We start from the raw sequence: 13,908 nt of genomic DNA, 5'->3' as shown, positions 1-13,908 counted from the left end.
GATCGTTCGGGCGCGCGCCGCCGCGGCACGTCCCCAGCCGTTTGCGCGCAACGTTTCCTTCGCGCGGCACCCCAACTTTGAGCTTTCCTACCGTACCGTCTCCCGCGCGTCGGCCTCGCGGCCTGCCCCTTGGCCGTGGCAGGCAGACCCGTGAGGCGTGGCGCGCACGCGCTACCTGCGCCGGCACATGCACTTTGCCTTTCCCGGCCTGGACCACCCGAAGCAATCACGTCTTCGGCTTCGGCGCCGGCCGGACGGGTGGGTGTTCTGCCGCCGTACAAGCTAAGATACCTCGCCGGAATTTGCGTGTCAGGATAGCATACAGCTCGAAAGGGCGGACTTCTAGCTTTTGCAGCGACCAACCGAGGCGATGATTTGAGCCTTTCTTACGTCGATGCTCTGATCAGGTGGAAAAGGCACGCATGCTGCACTGGGCCACAAACCAACACGGCCCTACCAGTCGATCATTCTGTCATGAACATTGGGAACGGTTGTGATAAGTGCCACCAAAAACTTGGACTGGTGTGTCGATATGTTGGTTCTGGTTGCAAGTTGCAACACAGGAAGCAATTGATTGATGGGAAACTTTTATCTACACCATTCGTTGTATTATCTACACTTGGACTGTTCATGTTCTTTATGGGCATCAACATCTTAGTTAGGAAGATGAAAAAAGTTGGCACATTATAAGATGCAAGACGTGCAAACTACTTCCAGAACCTCGCTTTCCAGATGGTAGGAGCCTCTCTTGACTCTGATAATCACCTTCCAACTGAAACCTTTTTTAAATTCCAAAAGTTGTCAGCACTAGTGCATCGATCCACAACATAGAAGCCAGATCATTGGAGCGAGTAAAGTGAGCTTGGCCAAACCCAACTGCTAGTATTCTAATGAAGTAATGAGATGCAACCGTACTGACAGACACCAAATTATGACCAAATCTTCGCATCACTGAGCTCGGACTGTTCATCTACCAGATTTGACCTAATTCATCTACCAGATTTGACCTAACCTAAGTCCTAACTGCTCATATGGCTCCCTGTTCTATTTTTCCATCATCTGTCAACTTGTGATGTTCAAAATTCTAACCAAAACTGTTTGATTGTCAAAACTACTAAATGATTCGGTTATGTGAGCATGACCCATCAGGGTTCGTGAAGTTAGTTTTGCTTGCACTTGGCTCAACTTCTACCTACCTCAAACATCTATATAAACTTTTGAGTAGTGGTCACCTTCAGTTGGTGCCGTTGGTGGGTAGGATTTGAGATTGGAGCTTTGAGACCAACTCTGAAGCAATTTGCAGGTCAAAGGAAGAGCTGAGCTGTACTGCCTGAACCTGACATGTTCAGTTTAAGTGATTACCAAGCATCAAGCTAGCGAGTCATGATGAATGCCATCGCAAAAAAGTATGTGGCTTTATGATAGGAAGCGGTTCTCGTTGAGCTGTATCGTAACTGTGCATGTGTGCAATAGGAGCAAAGCATCATCTAACTCGATGCAACTCGACAGCAACAGCAGATAGCTTAGATGGTGCTTTCAATCAGTTCCCAACAATTCTGAATGAAAAGCCTGTATTTGTTTTTTGCGAATACGCATGAGAGCTATGTATCTTTATATTAAATAGGAAAACAAGTATATAGCCTTAGACAATGTCCAAAAGGGGTAACACAACACTCAGTAATTAGAAGGGAATTACAAGTCGATGGAACAATTAGGAAGAGCAGTAACTAAACTAGGTAATCGTGCCGAAGCTACGGAGCCAATCCATGATGATTGATAAGTGCTTAGCCCCAGCTATGCACTATAGATCTATATCCGCACGGATAAGGGCATCAGGATGTCAATGGAGACTCGATGATTGTTGAAAATAATGTCATGCGCGACAGCCATAACCTCCAGCATGTGAGGAGGACAAGTGAGTCTAGCCCCTTGCGATGCTCTGTCGCCACACGCCGCCTCATATCAATCCACCAATCAAGAAGAGTAGTCACCTCTGTAGGAGCATGTATTCCCAACATGCGCCACCAGATCTCCCTCGCGAAGGTACAATTAAGGAGCAAATGGTCAGTGGTTTCCGATAGTTGAGCGCAATGTGTGCATGAGTCATCGTTTGAAGTCCATGCCATTTCCTACGATCTGCCATCCAGAGCTTTCCATGTAGCCCAATCCAACCGAAGAACTTCACCTTCGTTGGAGCCCAAGATTTCCATATCAACTTAGCCCTCTCGAACCGGATGCACCCTAGAAATTTTGGCTTGGTAAGCGGATTTTGCCGAGTATTGTCCTGAGGCTGTCCACTTCCAAACAACGTGATCATCGACGCTGTTCAAGGTGATGGTTTGGAGTTGGTCCCATAACCTTAAGCATTGAGTTATGGCTGCTATGCTCAAGGACCCGGTTATGTCTCTGATCCAACGCTGGTTGATTAGCGCCTCCCTCACTAATCTGCTCTTCGATTTATTGGTAGGAACACAATGATAAAGATCAGGAGCCATGACCTTGATGGAACCACTGGCAAGCCAAGAATATGTCCAGAATAGCATCGAACTTCCATTCCCCACTTCAAATTTAGTGGACGTGTCGAAAAGAGAGATAACCTCTGGCTTGTGGTGCAAAGGTAGACTAACCCAAGGCTTGGACGAATCGCAACGCTGCCACCATAGCCAACAAAGGCGCAAGGCTATCTTGGCCAAACGGAGGTCTGTGACGCCTAGTTCACCATATGCAGTAGGCTGACACACACGAGCCCAAGAAAGGATGTTGCGACCCCCATTGTTGCCCTGTCACCTGTCCAAAGGAAGGTCATCCTAATCTTGTCGACATGTTTGATTACCCAGGGGGCACCGCTATGGGGATTAGCGTGTGCAGAGGGGTAGAGGACAAGACCAACTTCACCAAGGTCGCTCATCCGGGTTTGGAGATCATTTTTGCTTGCCAAGTAGGCAGTTTAGCGGCCACCTTATCAAACAGCGGCTGTAGCTACCCTTTGCGGAGCTTGCCCATTGTGAGAGGAGTTCCCAAATATTGGATAGGGAAGGAAGACGACCCACATGGAAGATTGTCGTTGATGATGCCCACTTGCTCCTTAGAGCAACTGATCGGAATGACAACACACTTATTCAAGTTGGTGCAGAGGCCGGATGTTGTACCGAAGAAACGAAGAATGTGAAGGTGTGCTTGAATGTCCCGAGTGGTTGGTGACATAAAAAGGATCGCATCGTCGGCGTAGAGGGAGCAACGATGCAAGATGGCTCCATGGCCGGTGGAGTCTGTGACACCCTCCTCCCTGGCCAGGGCAAGAAGGCAATCGAAGACAGCCATGACCATCACAAACAAGAAGGGAGAGAGGGAATCCCCTTGGCGCAGCCCTCTGGCATGGATAAGAGGTGGTCCTGGTATCGAATTTAGTAGGATACGTGTCGAGGAGGAGCCGAGGACAGCCTCAATCTAGTTGCACCACCGAGGGGCCAAAACCCCAAGCCCGTAGAACCTCCATGAGAAATGGCCAACTCACTGAGTCGAACACCTTTGAAATATATAGCTTAAACAATATATTCGGCCATTTAGCCTTCTTGAGCAATCTTGTCATGGAGTGCACAAGCTTGAAATTATCGTGGATGGAACGGCCGATAATAAATACGCTCTGGCTGTTCGAGATGATCGAGTTGAGCCGAGGAGCCAACCGGATCGCCATCGCCTTGGTAATTAGTTTACCAATGCTGTGAATGAGGCTAATCGGACGGTAGTCAGACGGCAAGGATGGCACTTCCTTCTTCGGAAGTAGAGTGACAAGAGCACAATTCAGATGGTTGAGCCCCCTCCGGTCACCAATACCAAAAGCGCATAAGGCAAGGGCGACATCCTTGTCGAAGATAGACCAAACGGCACGATAGAATTCCGCCGTAAATCCATCGAGCCCAGGTGCTTTGTGAAGAGGCAAGCTCTTGATGGCCTCCCAAATTTCATCCTCACTGAACGGCATGTCTAGGTCCCGAAGGTCGAGAGGCGAGATGCCGACCGCGTGGAGATCTATAGAGAAATCCCTAGCCGGAGCTGTTCTGAGGATGGAGCTGAAATGCCTGAACAACGTTTCCTCTATGGCAGTGTGGAAAGAAGCCGAGTCATCTGTTGTGGCAAGAGAATTGATTGAGTTCTTATGAGCACGGAAATTTGCAAAGGAGTGGAACAACCTCATGTCAGCATCACCGTCCCGCAACCACGCCACCCTAGACCGACTGCACACGATATTGCGCTGCAAGGAGGCCAGCCCCAAGGAAATGACCTTAAGGTGCTTGCGAAGGGCGAACTCAGGAGGCGTGAGACTCCTGGCCTCCAGGGCTGCGTCGAAACGGCAGATAACCTCATGGGCAACAAGCAGGTGTTCCTTAATATTGCCAATGCACAAGCTTTGCCAACGTTGGAGTTCCCTGGCGGTGCGGCAAAGCATCATGTGGAGCCTGATGAGAGGGGGCTTGGCATGCTCCTCAGGTTTCAGCAGTAGAAGCCTGTATTTGTTGAGCTGCAATTGGACTGCTGGGATTGCTAAAGAAAAAATAACACTGATGGCATATGTTCTGTTGCACAAAATTGCACCCTCATTAACCAAGGAGACTGTCCTGTAAAAAATACACGTAATACAGCCTTTGTTATACAGACTATTGATCAGTCAAAACTCACAACTTCCTTTATACAATTATACTATACTCTCTAACAAGATAATTGTAATACCACACGTACTACTTGAAAGCAAAAAGAAAATATAAAATTTAGGTACAGGTAATTGCTAGTAACTATGCACTCTCTCTTTTTTTTTGTTGCAAAGAATGGTGAGAGGTCAGGGGCGCATATCTACAGAATTAAGAGCAGAGCAACTTCTCCCGAAGATTCCACCCGCTAGACACTTAGAACTACAACACCAAACAAAAGAAAATGGACTCATTTTTCCATGTTTCGCGTACCGCACAGGTCGTGCACCTCTGAGCTGCCAAAGTGTGTAAAGTCAGAACGTTGTAAATGATTCGACTGGCTATTCTTGGAACAACGTCTGCCAGAAGCTTCACCTGACACAGCATCAATGTGTGCATCGGTAATGGAGGGTGGGTTGAGGGGAAGGGGTGCTGAGGGCGCCGGGCAGCAATGACGGACATTGATCCTGTGTGTGATGATCTCAGTCGAGGTGCTCCCTGTGACATTAACCAAAAGAACAGCCTCCATATCTGTGGTGGCTTCACACCACCAGTTTTGCATGACTCCGTCGACAAATTCTTCTTGTGTGAAGAAGTCTTCATGATGCACAGTAACTTCCATTGTTTCTCCAGGTTCAATGAGACCAAGTGACGGCTGGACCTGTTTCACCTTGCAGGGTCAGAGATTGAATCTATTGGCACTTTTAAAAGCAAGATAAGGTAAAATAAGATGGCAGCGCAGTAAAAGTTCACAATCGAAAAAACTAAGGACAGTAGAAATAAAAGGACATAACACTGAATAACAAAAAAAGATGCAATGAATCATCAATGGTAGCAGGCTGATTCCGTTTCCTAATTGGTAAGGGGCAGAGTGACAGTTTACTATCGTGAGAAACTGGCCAACGACCAACTCCACTAGGATCTGTCCAGTATACGGTTTTTCTGGCCGATACCAATAATGTATTGTATTTGCATATGGTATGATTAATACAATCGGTACTGGCGCCTCATGCGCGACCCAATGATATATCTTCACAAAACAGCTATTCAAATAAAATGCTACAGCTAAAACCAAACTTAAGCCTCTCAATAACTGTTTTAGTACAAAGTTGGTATTTGTGATTGATCTGCCTGTCTTAGAGCGAGAAAAAGTATGATATAGTTCCTAAGAGAGTATCTGATGGAAAAATGTGCCTCATACAAGTAGAAGACATGTTTCATGGTTCTCCGAATTTTGTTTTCCTCACTACAACCTGAATAGAGAGATGAAATTCAATGGCGCTCGACCACGAACGGGATATATACAACGAAGTTGCATATAAGGCCCAGTTCCTAGGGGCACAGCAACCTTTCAAATTATCAGGACTTTGGAAAGCAATTTCTGAGTTAAAGAAAATTCTTTTTGCATGGATTGCAATGCACCAAAAAAAATTGACAGCTTAAGTTGGAGAACCTAGCAAGAAGGGGCTGAAAACACAATCCAGTATGCCAATTGTGTCAACGGGAGTTGGAGAACCCTTTTCATCTGTTAATTGCCTGCGACTTCACGAAGCAAGTGTGGAACTATGTCTGAACGTGGATGAACTTGCCCAGCCTGACAAACTAAGGGATAACATCCAAGACAATTGCGGCATGGTTAGAGAGCACAACAGAGCTGATGCCGAAGGAGCAAAAGAGGAGATTAACAGGAGCTACTCTGTACACTTGGTGGAATTTATGGAATGAAAGAAATAAGATAATTTTCCCAGGCCAAAGCATGGATCCGCTGCAGTTAGCCATGAGAACAAAAGAGGATATCAACCTATCCTTATTGGTGATCAAAGGAAGGATGCAAGTTGATCAAGAAAGTAGGAGTTAGCAAGTTCTTCTATTATGCAGGGAGTTCCTTTTGTTTCAAGTAGTCATTTTCTGGGTGTGGACTTAATTATATTTGTACCAAACTGATGATCAGCTCTGGCATGCCTAGGCTGCCGGGGCATTTATTGTTCTCTTCTCTTTCTTAATAAAGGGCAGTGCTCCTGCCATTTTCCTCAAAACAAAAACAAAAACAAGTTGTTTTCCTAGACTGAAAAGCCATCTCATATAATAAGATTGGAATGGAGTTCAAATCAGGCATTTGAAACTGAAGCGATGAGCAAGAAACTTTGTACAAGCAAAAGAATGATCAATACTCTAGGTGAAAATAAAACGCACACAACACAGGGAGGTTTTCCTGCTTTAAGAACTCTCTTTTTGTTTCTATTGAAAGCGGGACAAGTGTCACAGGTTCCCTACAAGCTAAATGTTGTGTGAACCTAAATCATATTAAAAAAAAAAATAGTCTGCAACTATTGGGGGACCTGCCAAGATGTAAACCTATGATGTATGATGTCGAACTGAGTATTATTGGCTAAAAAGCACCTAAGTATTAAGTATGACATGGCACAGGGTGGTTTGTACGGCTAAACGAACGAACAAAAAAAGGAGCGGCGGTAATGTAGAAACAAAGGAACTAGATTATTTCATACCTCAAGCCAAAGTGCAAAGCCACAAGAAGCCCTTGGAAGAATCTCCGACTTAGTTCCATCCTGCTTTCTGGTCGACTGGCCTTCGCACAGGATTTCAAAAGCAGCTTTGCTTGTTTCGCAATTATTGGTTATCCGAAGGACAACATCTTCTGAATTTTCCAATATAATGTTGTTTGTGCTGATGATAGTGTCTGGAACAAAATGTGACTCTTGAAGAAAACAACACACCTTTTTGTCAGATTCAATTATTTTTCCGTACTCTTGCCTTCTTGTCATCTCATCTACTCTTGCAATGTCAACGCTGAAAGTACATCTCACTGGTTTATGATCACTATCTGTGACATCCATGCAAGCTTCATACCTATCAAAAAAGGGGGGGAAACAGCATATTATGTCTGCTGGAATGATTATACTTAAGGAACAACATAAAAACTGTAGTTCTCTCCCTCACAAAAAGGAAAAGAAAAGCAACACCTAGGTGCTGCATAATCTTACGATGTAATTGCAGCAACAACAGGAGACTCTAACGAGCATCCGGCTATTGATACAGAACGGCTATCTCGATACAGTATTCTATCGCACCAAGCAGGTATTCTCTTCTTCTCGCCTGAATCATACCCTACGTGGAGTTGATGGAATAAATTGAGCTCAGAAGCAGGTGGTAAGAATTTAATGAGCACAACAAAAATATTCAGAACTTACATTTAACAAAAATAGAACTTGTTAACTGGCAAGTACTGTAAGCATCAAAAGAAACTTTACCTGATAGACCCGGCTGGTGTCTTTGGAATTTGTAAGTCGGAGGAAATCTGATTGCACCTTCACGCATTCCTTGAAATACGTTTCCTGCCTTCATTTCTACTCGAAGTTGATCCCTTTCTCTAAGCCAGTCAAAGCTCCTCTGTGAGACCATATCCCTTGCTTCATCATAGGTGATGCCATTAAGTCGGTAGTTGAAATCACCAAGAAAGACAACCATATCAGCTTCTGCCAGCTCTGGTCTATCTTCATCGGTTTGATTTTCACTAGGCTGCAATTAGGACAATATGTATACATAAACATATTTTGTTGCCATGAAAAATAACTAACTCTATTGTTCTTTAATGCAGTTTGATGATCACATACACTCACTGCTTTATGCAATTGTACAGATCTAGCAGAAGCTGTAGTAGAGCAATAAAAAATATGTTAGACATCGTGTATAGGAAAGTGGTGCACAATGACACTTTAAACAGGAAAGTTGAGAACGGAATACCTGTAGAACCATGAGGTTTGTTAAAAGTCATTGTACGGTAAATATGGTCAAAGTCAGCATTACGGCGGCTAACATTTTCTAGATGTGCAGCAAAATGATTGTTCACAAAACATATTCTGCGATCATGGACTCTTATTCTTAATCCGACACCACCCTGCAAGAAGACTTAGCTGTCATTCATACAATGCAAAATGGCAAGGAAAGTTCGGGGCACCACTTTGCCACACGCGAAAAGATAATAAGCAACTATTGACTTCCAATATATCATTAACTTGTTGGGAGAGTTTTACTACAGACTGCTGAGGTTGCAGACTTCCCAATCTAACCACCACCGGAATTCTTTCATCCTAGCGTATCACAAAAATTGCTTCTCCATGGTAGATAGTGCGTATAAAACGAAGAGCAAATTTTGAGTATTTATCAGAATATATATTACAGCACTCCGATATTCCCATTTTGATTGTCAGTTTCTGCTTTTATTTTTTCTGGAAGAAAACCAGAAATATTTGTTATATAATATTAGGCAGAATGAAGAGCCCAGGAGATGATGAGTTGTAACTCACACATCGATAGATGGTCAGTGGCACCTAAACAAAAACGTTAATATGCTTTGGCAACCATTTACCTTGTTGCCAATAGCACGTCCAAAGCCACAAGGAACTGCAGCAGCATCAACATCACCAACATGTGGCTTAAGGTCATTCCTTGCCCTTCAAATAATCATAACATAAAATTCACAAATATCAGATGAGAAAAGTAAGGTAATAATGAAGTGATATCAGAGATTTACGATGCGCTATTGAGAAAATGATTCCATGACTAGTATGTACCATGCAGCAATAAGTAATCCAGCCAACTGCCTCGAACCAACTCGGTGGAAAGATATCCCCTCATCAAGTGTCTTGCCAATATTGTCTATCCACCACTGCCCATTGGTACTGCCCTCAAGCCCTACCTAAGGGCATAAGCAAGACAACTTGAATAGAATATTCACCTTAGAGAACTTAAACCGAACAAGAGCACATAACAGTATAGACAGTAATAGCTGGTGATGTTCGAATAGGACTGAAAGGAGCAGGAGGAAAAGATCGACATATAGTAATGAGTAATGCCCAAAATGGAACCTCATTTACGTTTCGTTGTGGTGTAATTAACCACAGCTAAATGATTGGATGATGCAGGAGTACCATGATCATGGTGAGTAAATATACTCATTCCATTACATAATATGGTTCAAACAAAATAAACAGTGCATTCAATTAATTACTCGGTGGTATCTATTGTTCCAAGGGTAGTATGTGCAAAATATTCACCAAATGCTCAACCTTTTCTAGAGGCTATATATTTTGAAACAAGACAGGAGGCAATCCTGTCTTAGAATGTGAAGCGGATGGAACAGATACCAGATAATAGGCATATCATCAGACACTATGAAAATTGTCTGCCTTAATTACATACCTCAACTTTAAAATTAGCAATGCAAAAATATTTTTTTCTGTTTTCACTTGTAACCTATTTCCCCACCAGAGCAATAACTTTCCCCGCTTGATTGAATTGAAAAACATAAAAAGAAAATGACATGACTAAGGTGAGGTAAAGTATCTACACTTTCTTTGGCAGCAGCAATGGCAAGGGCTCCAGCACCCATTTCGACCTCTTGCAAGCCCACAACCACTAACCCGACATCAGATGATGCACTACCCAACCAACACCATAGCGAGTCAAAAGAAGCTTTCTCCTGCGCAACATTCCATGTTCCGACCATAATTTGAATGTTCTCTAGCCTTGTATATGACAGCTCCCTGTTAGCTAATTCAGTTCGTAGAATATCATCAAGGGGGCTCGGGGAAGTTAGAGGCCATCCTCGAATACCACCATGATGTGCCAGAGTAAAGATGTAAGAACCGCCTATTGCCATCTTTATGACTGGACAGCTATGTCCAGTCCATCCTGCCAGAAGGTTACCTTCAACATCCATGACTTGAATAGTGCCACTGGCATAGCCCACCCACACCCTTTCTCCAAATGTCTCTATGCATTGAACAGAAGAGATATGATGCTGGAATTCTTGTAGTTTTTTCCCATTTCCATCCCACATAATAATCGAGCCATTAGTGCAACCTGACCAAATTGTCCCATCCATTGCTTGAGCCACTGCTTCTGTTCGACGGTTATCCTCGACTAATGTCCCTTTTGTCGCAACTCTCCGCACTGCATCAGCTGCCCCCATCAAGGCATTCCTAGATTTCTGGAAAAACGTGAAAGAACCTTGTGGTTTGTCCTTCTTTGTTGGTTTTACTTTGATCTCTTCCTCTATGAATTGTTCTGGCATCACTGGTGTCTCTAGCCGAGCTGACTCAACTTGGCTATCCATACCAAACACTTTTAACAGATCCCTTGTCCTAGCATCCCTGTAGAAAGCATATCAACATAACTACTTCCAATCAACTATGGGGTGACGAACTCAAAGGGAACTGAAGAAATTTATCAAAGCATACCAAAGAGCAAATGTCATGCTAGTTAGACTCCAAACTTTCGCTCGGCAGTGGTCCGCGAGCATGTGTTTCACATCAGCACTGGGCAAAGAGCACATGTTACCAACTGTAGCATGGTTCCTAAGGTCAACATAAGCTCTTTCAACCAGTAAAGCAGCAATATGTTTTTCTTCTTGTGTCAGTGATAAGGACTTAGCAATGGCATCCCACGGCCATGCCTTTATGATACCCCCTTCGGATCCTGACCATATTTCACCTGTTTCCAAGAGATTAAAATGAAACAATTGGTTTGGATAACTTTCTGCCCCTTTTACCACATCTAGATTAACCCTTATATGGAACAACCGAGATGAATCAATGTCCAACAACAAAGAAATAATAAATCATCCATTGACAGAATGCAAAACGAAAACAACCAAATAAAGCTAAGATTATTATTTTCTGCTAAGGAGCACCTGTAGTTTTTAAAGACAAAATGAAAAGCTTCTTTACAAGTAGGCTCCAGAGTACATAGTAGTTGGTCAAAATTCATATGAATCAAACATCTTAATATTTAACAAGGACTGATTTGGATTATTTGAATTGGTTCTCTAGGATATGAGTTAAACATTTTCACAGGCCAATTCTTTTCTTTGTGAAAAGATATATTAAAGGCTAATTCTACCCACCGAAACTTCTCCAGCTTAAAGAGGTGTCAAATGCGCCAAATCCATGCATAATCACCTACAAAAGACAAGGGAATGACACCATTCCAGAATAACTTCCTAAACTGTACTATTCCATATGTAGATGTCCCACCTCATACAAAACAACAAAACTTGGGCATAAAGTAATCAATAAATATAGCTAAGATTTAACGGATGGCAGCAAAAGATTCCAATTTAGGCTTTAAAATTCTCACTTGTGATGAGTCAATAACTATTGTCTAGAAGTTCCAAAAGTTATTGCTAAGCTATCAATCAGCTAAAATTAAACATTTCCAATTACCTGTCACACCTTTCCGCACCAAAAAGTAGCATTGGCTAATTGCTCAAAGCAGTAAATGGAGCACAAAATTAAACGAGATGATCAAGGAAGCAAGCTTCTCACCGTACGACGTGACGACGATGGCGAGCACCGGCGTGCGGCTGTGCGCCTGCCACGCGAGCGCCTCCTTCAACATGGGCGCATTGCCGCCGCCATCCCCTGCGGCCGTGGCGTGGTCCATGCGCCACGCCCTAATCCTGCCGTCCTTGTGCCCCGTCCACACCAACCCGCTCGCGCCGTCCACCGCGACGCAGAGCACGGGCGGGACCGGCACAGACTCCCTGAACGGCGCGCTCCCCTCGTCGCCGCGTCGCGCCCCGGCGCCCCACCCGTCGAACACCTCGTCGAGCCTCCACACCCGGACCCCGGACTCGGCGCCCGCCCACAGCTGGCGGCGCCGCGGGTCGCACGCGAGCGTCCGCAGGAAGGAGCCCACCTGCGTCTCCCGCAGCGGGTGGGGCCGCACCTCGAGCGGCGGCGGGCGGCCCGGGTGCATGGCCGCGCGGAGCGGCATGCGGAAGATGCCATCGCCCCCGCCAGCCCCGACGAACTCTGGCAGCGCCCCGCCCGCGCCGCTGCCGTACTCAGACATGGCCCGCTCCAGTGTCGCCGAAGCCGAGCCGCCGCCGTCGCCAACCCATGCTACGAAGGAGGCCGCGGGGACGTGCGTAGGCTCGCCGTAGCGGTGACTTTGGTGCTGAGGAAACGACGCGCAGCGCGCGGGGTCGTGGCGCTGCGCCGAGGCGTAGGCCGTGAGGTCGTCACCGAAGCCGTGCACACGCAACGCGGCGTGGCGGGTGTACGCGGGCGCGTGATTCGCGTCCCGCGGCACCGGCTGGCCGTACGAGACGGCGCCCTCCCGCTGCACCGCCTCGTCGTCCGGCTCCATGCGCGCGCGCGTGCCCGGTGGGGAGATTAGGGGCTCGAATTCGGCTGGGGGAGTGAGGCGGAGGTGGCGAAGGAAGCAGGAGCGCGAGCGCGGGAGGGGGAGGAGAATGGGGGGGGGGGGGGGTTCCGGGTCGGAACGGAGGCCACCCGTTGCGGGAGCGGAAGAGGGCGCGGTGGCGGGACGGGGCGGGCCCGGCAACCGTGGAGTGGAGGGAAGTGCGCGAGCGTCACTGGAGGCGTGGGTTTATATGGGTGGATGCCTTGTGGACCGGGACCACGGCTTACGAGGTGTTCGACGGTTGAGGAGCTGATCTTAGGCGTCACTGCATATCTTTTGAAAATGTATGGTTGATCTTAGGTGTTCATTTATTCTATTTTATATTTATATTTGTTAATTTTTTATATACTTAATGATTTTTCATCTATAATTTTAACATAAATCTTAACGTAAATGAACGGTTCTGATAAACTGTCACATCCGAAATTTGAGCTCTTACTCCCTCTCTATTTCTTCCAAAATTTGAGCTCAAGAGAGAGATTAAAGTTATACATATGGCATCATTGCATTCTAGAGCTCATAAGCTACTCATCCATTCAATTCATTTTCGTTTTCTCAAAAGATTCGAGCCGGATTTGATATTTTTTGGTGTTCTTGGTTGAAGCACAAGGAACACTGAAGTTCTTCGATTTCCCTCCATTTCCTCCACTTCTCGACGCTCACCCAACTCCACAAGCATCTTGAGTAAGTCTTAGGCTCCACATGGCAAGAATTCGTGATTTGGTCGATCGATTTCGAGTTTTAGCAAAGTTCATGAGTTTTTGAGATTTTGGACCAAAATGAGAATTTAGATGAGATTTGAGTTAGAAATCGAGTTGCTAGGTTGATGAGTGAATTCTAGACTCCATAAACCATCTTAAATATGTTCCTCTTTAGTTGGAAAAGATCGGAATTCGATTTGGCAAATTTTTTCCCAAAAATCAGAAAAGTTCTGGGTAGTGCGGATAGTCCGCAAAAGTGCGGAGGTTCCGCATCAAAGTGCGGAGGGTCCATA

At 45.4% G+C, this 13,908-nt stretch overlaps 1 protein-coding gene across 4 annotated transcripts; it reads right to left on the bottom strand.

Moving 5' to 3' along the window:
* Positions 1-4,572: 4,572 nt before the first annotated feature.
* LOC133898796 (type II inositol polyphosphate 5-phosphatase 15-like) lies at positions 4,573-13,087 on the bottom strand. Of its 4 annotated transcripts, none has more exons than XM_062339534.1 (12): positions 12,032-13,087; positions 10,946-11,198; positions 10,054-10,858; positions 9,278-9,402; positions 9,073-9,157; positions 8,448-8,601; positions 8,318-8,355; positions 7,955-8,222; positions 7,688-7,811; positions 7,193-7,553; positions 5,061-5,346; positions 4,573-4,981 (listed from the first exon to the last, which is right to left on the bottom strand). In XM_062339534.1, exons 1-12 carry the CDS (start codon positions 12,855-12,857, stop codon positions 4,908-4,910), a joined length of 3,399 nt encoding a protein of 1,132 aa, XP_062195518.1. In that variant the 5' UTR covers positions 12,858-13,087; the 3' UTR covers positions 4,573-4,907. The 4 variants fall into 4 exon arrangements, with proteins under 4 accessions (XP_062195518.1, XP_062195519.1, XP_062195517.1 ...); XM_062339535.1 differs by adding an exon at positions 11,611-11,665 and having other exon boundaries at positions 4,573-5,346; positions 12,032-12,169; XM_062339533.1 differs by having other exon boundaries at positions 4,573-5,346; positions 8,324-8,355.
* Between the last annotated feature and the right edge of the window lie 821 nt (positions 13,088-13,908).

The sequence above is a fragment of the Phragmites australis genome, chromosome 18 (assembly GCF_958298935.1).
Source record: "Phragmites australis chromosome 18, lpPhrAust1.1, whole genome shotgun sequence".
NCBI classification, from domain to species: domain Eukaryota; kingdom Viridiplantae; phylum Streptophyta; class Magnoliopsida; order Poales; family Poaceae; genus Phragmites; species Phragmites australis.
This window is presented reverse-complemented; position numbering and strand designations above follow the sequence as displayed.

What these genes read in the sequence shown, in the direction of transcription:
- LOC133898796 (XM_062339532.1), bottom strand. Translation starts at nt 12,857, where the DNA reads ATGGAGCCGGACGACGAGGCGGTGCAGCGGGAGGGCGCCGTCTCGTAC. An exon ending in CAAACCTCATGGTTCTACAG is followed by an intron (nt 8,356 to 8,447) that starts GTATTCCGTTCT and finishes GCTCTACTACAG; the next exon opens with CTTCTGCTAGATCTGTACAA. An exon ending in GTTGTTGCTGCAATTACATC is followed by an intron (nt 7,554 to 7,687) that starts GTAAGATTATGC and finishes CTTTTTTGATAG; the next exon opens with GTATGAAGCTTGCATGGATG.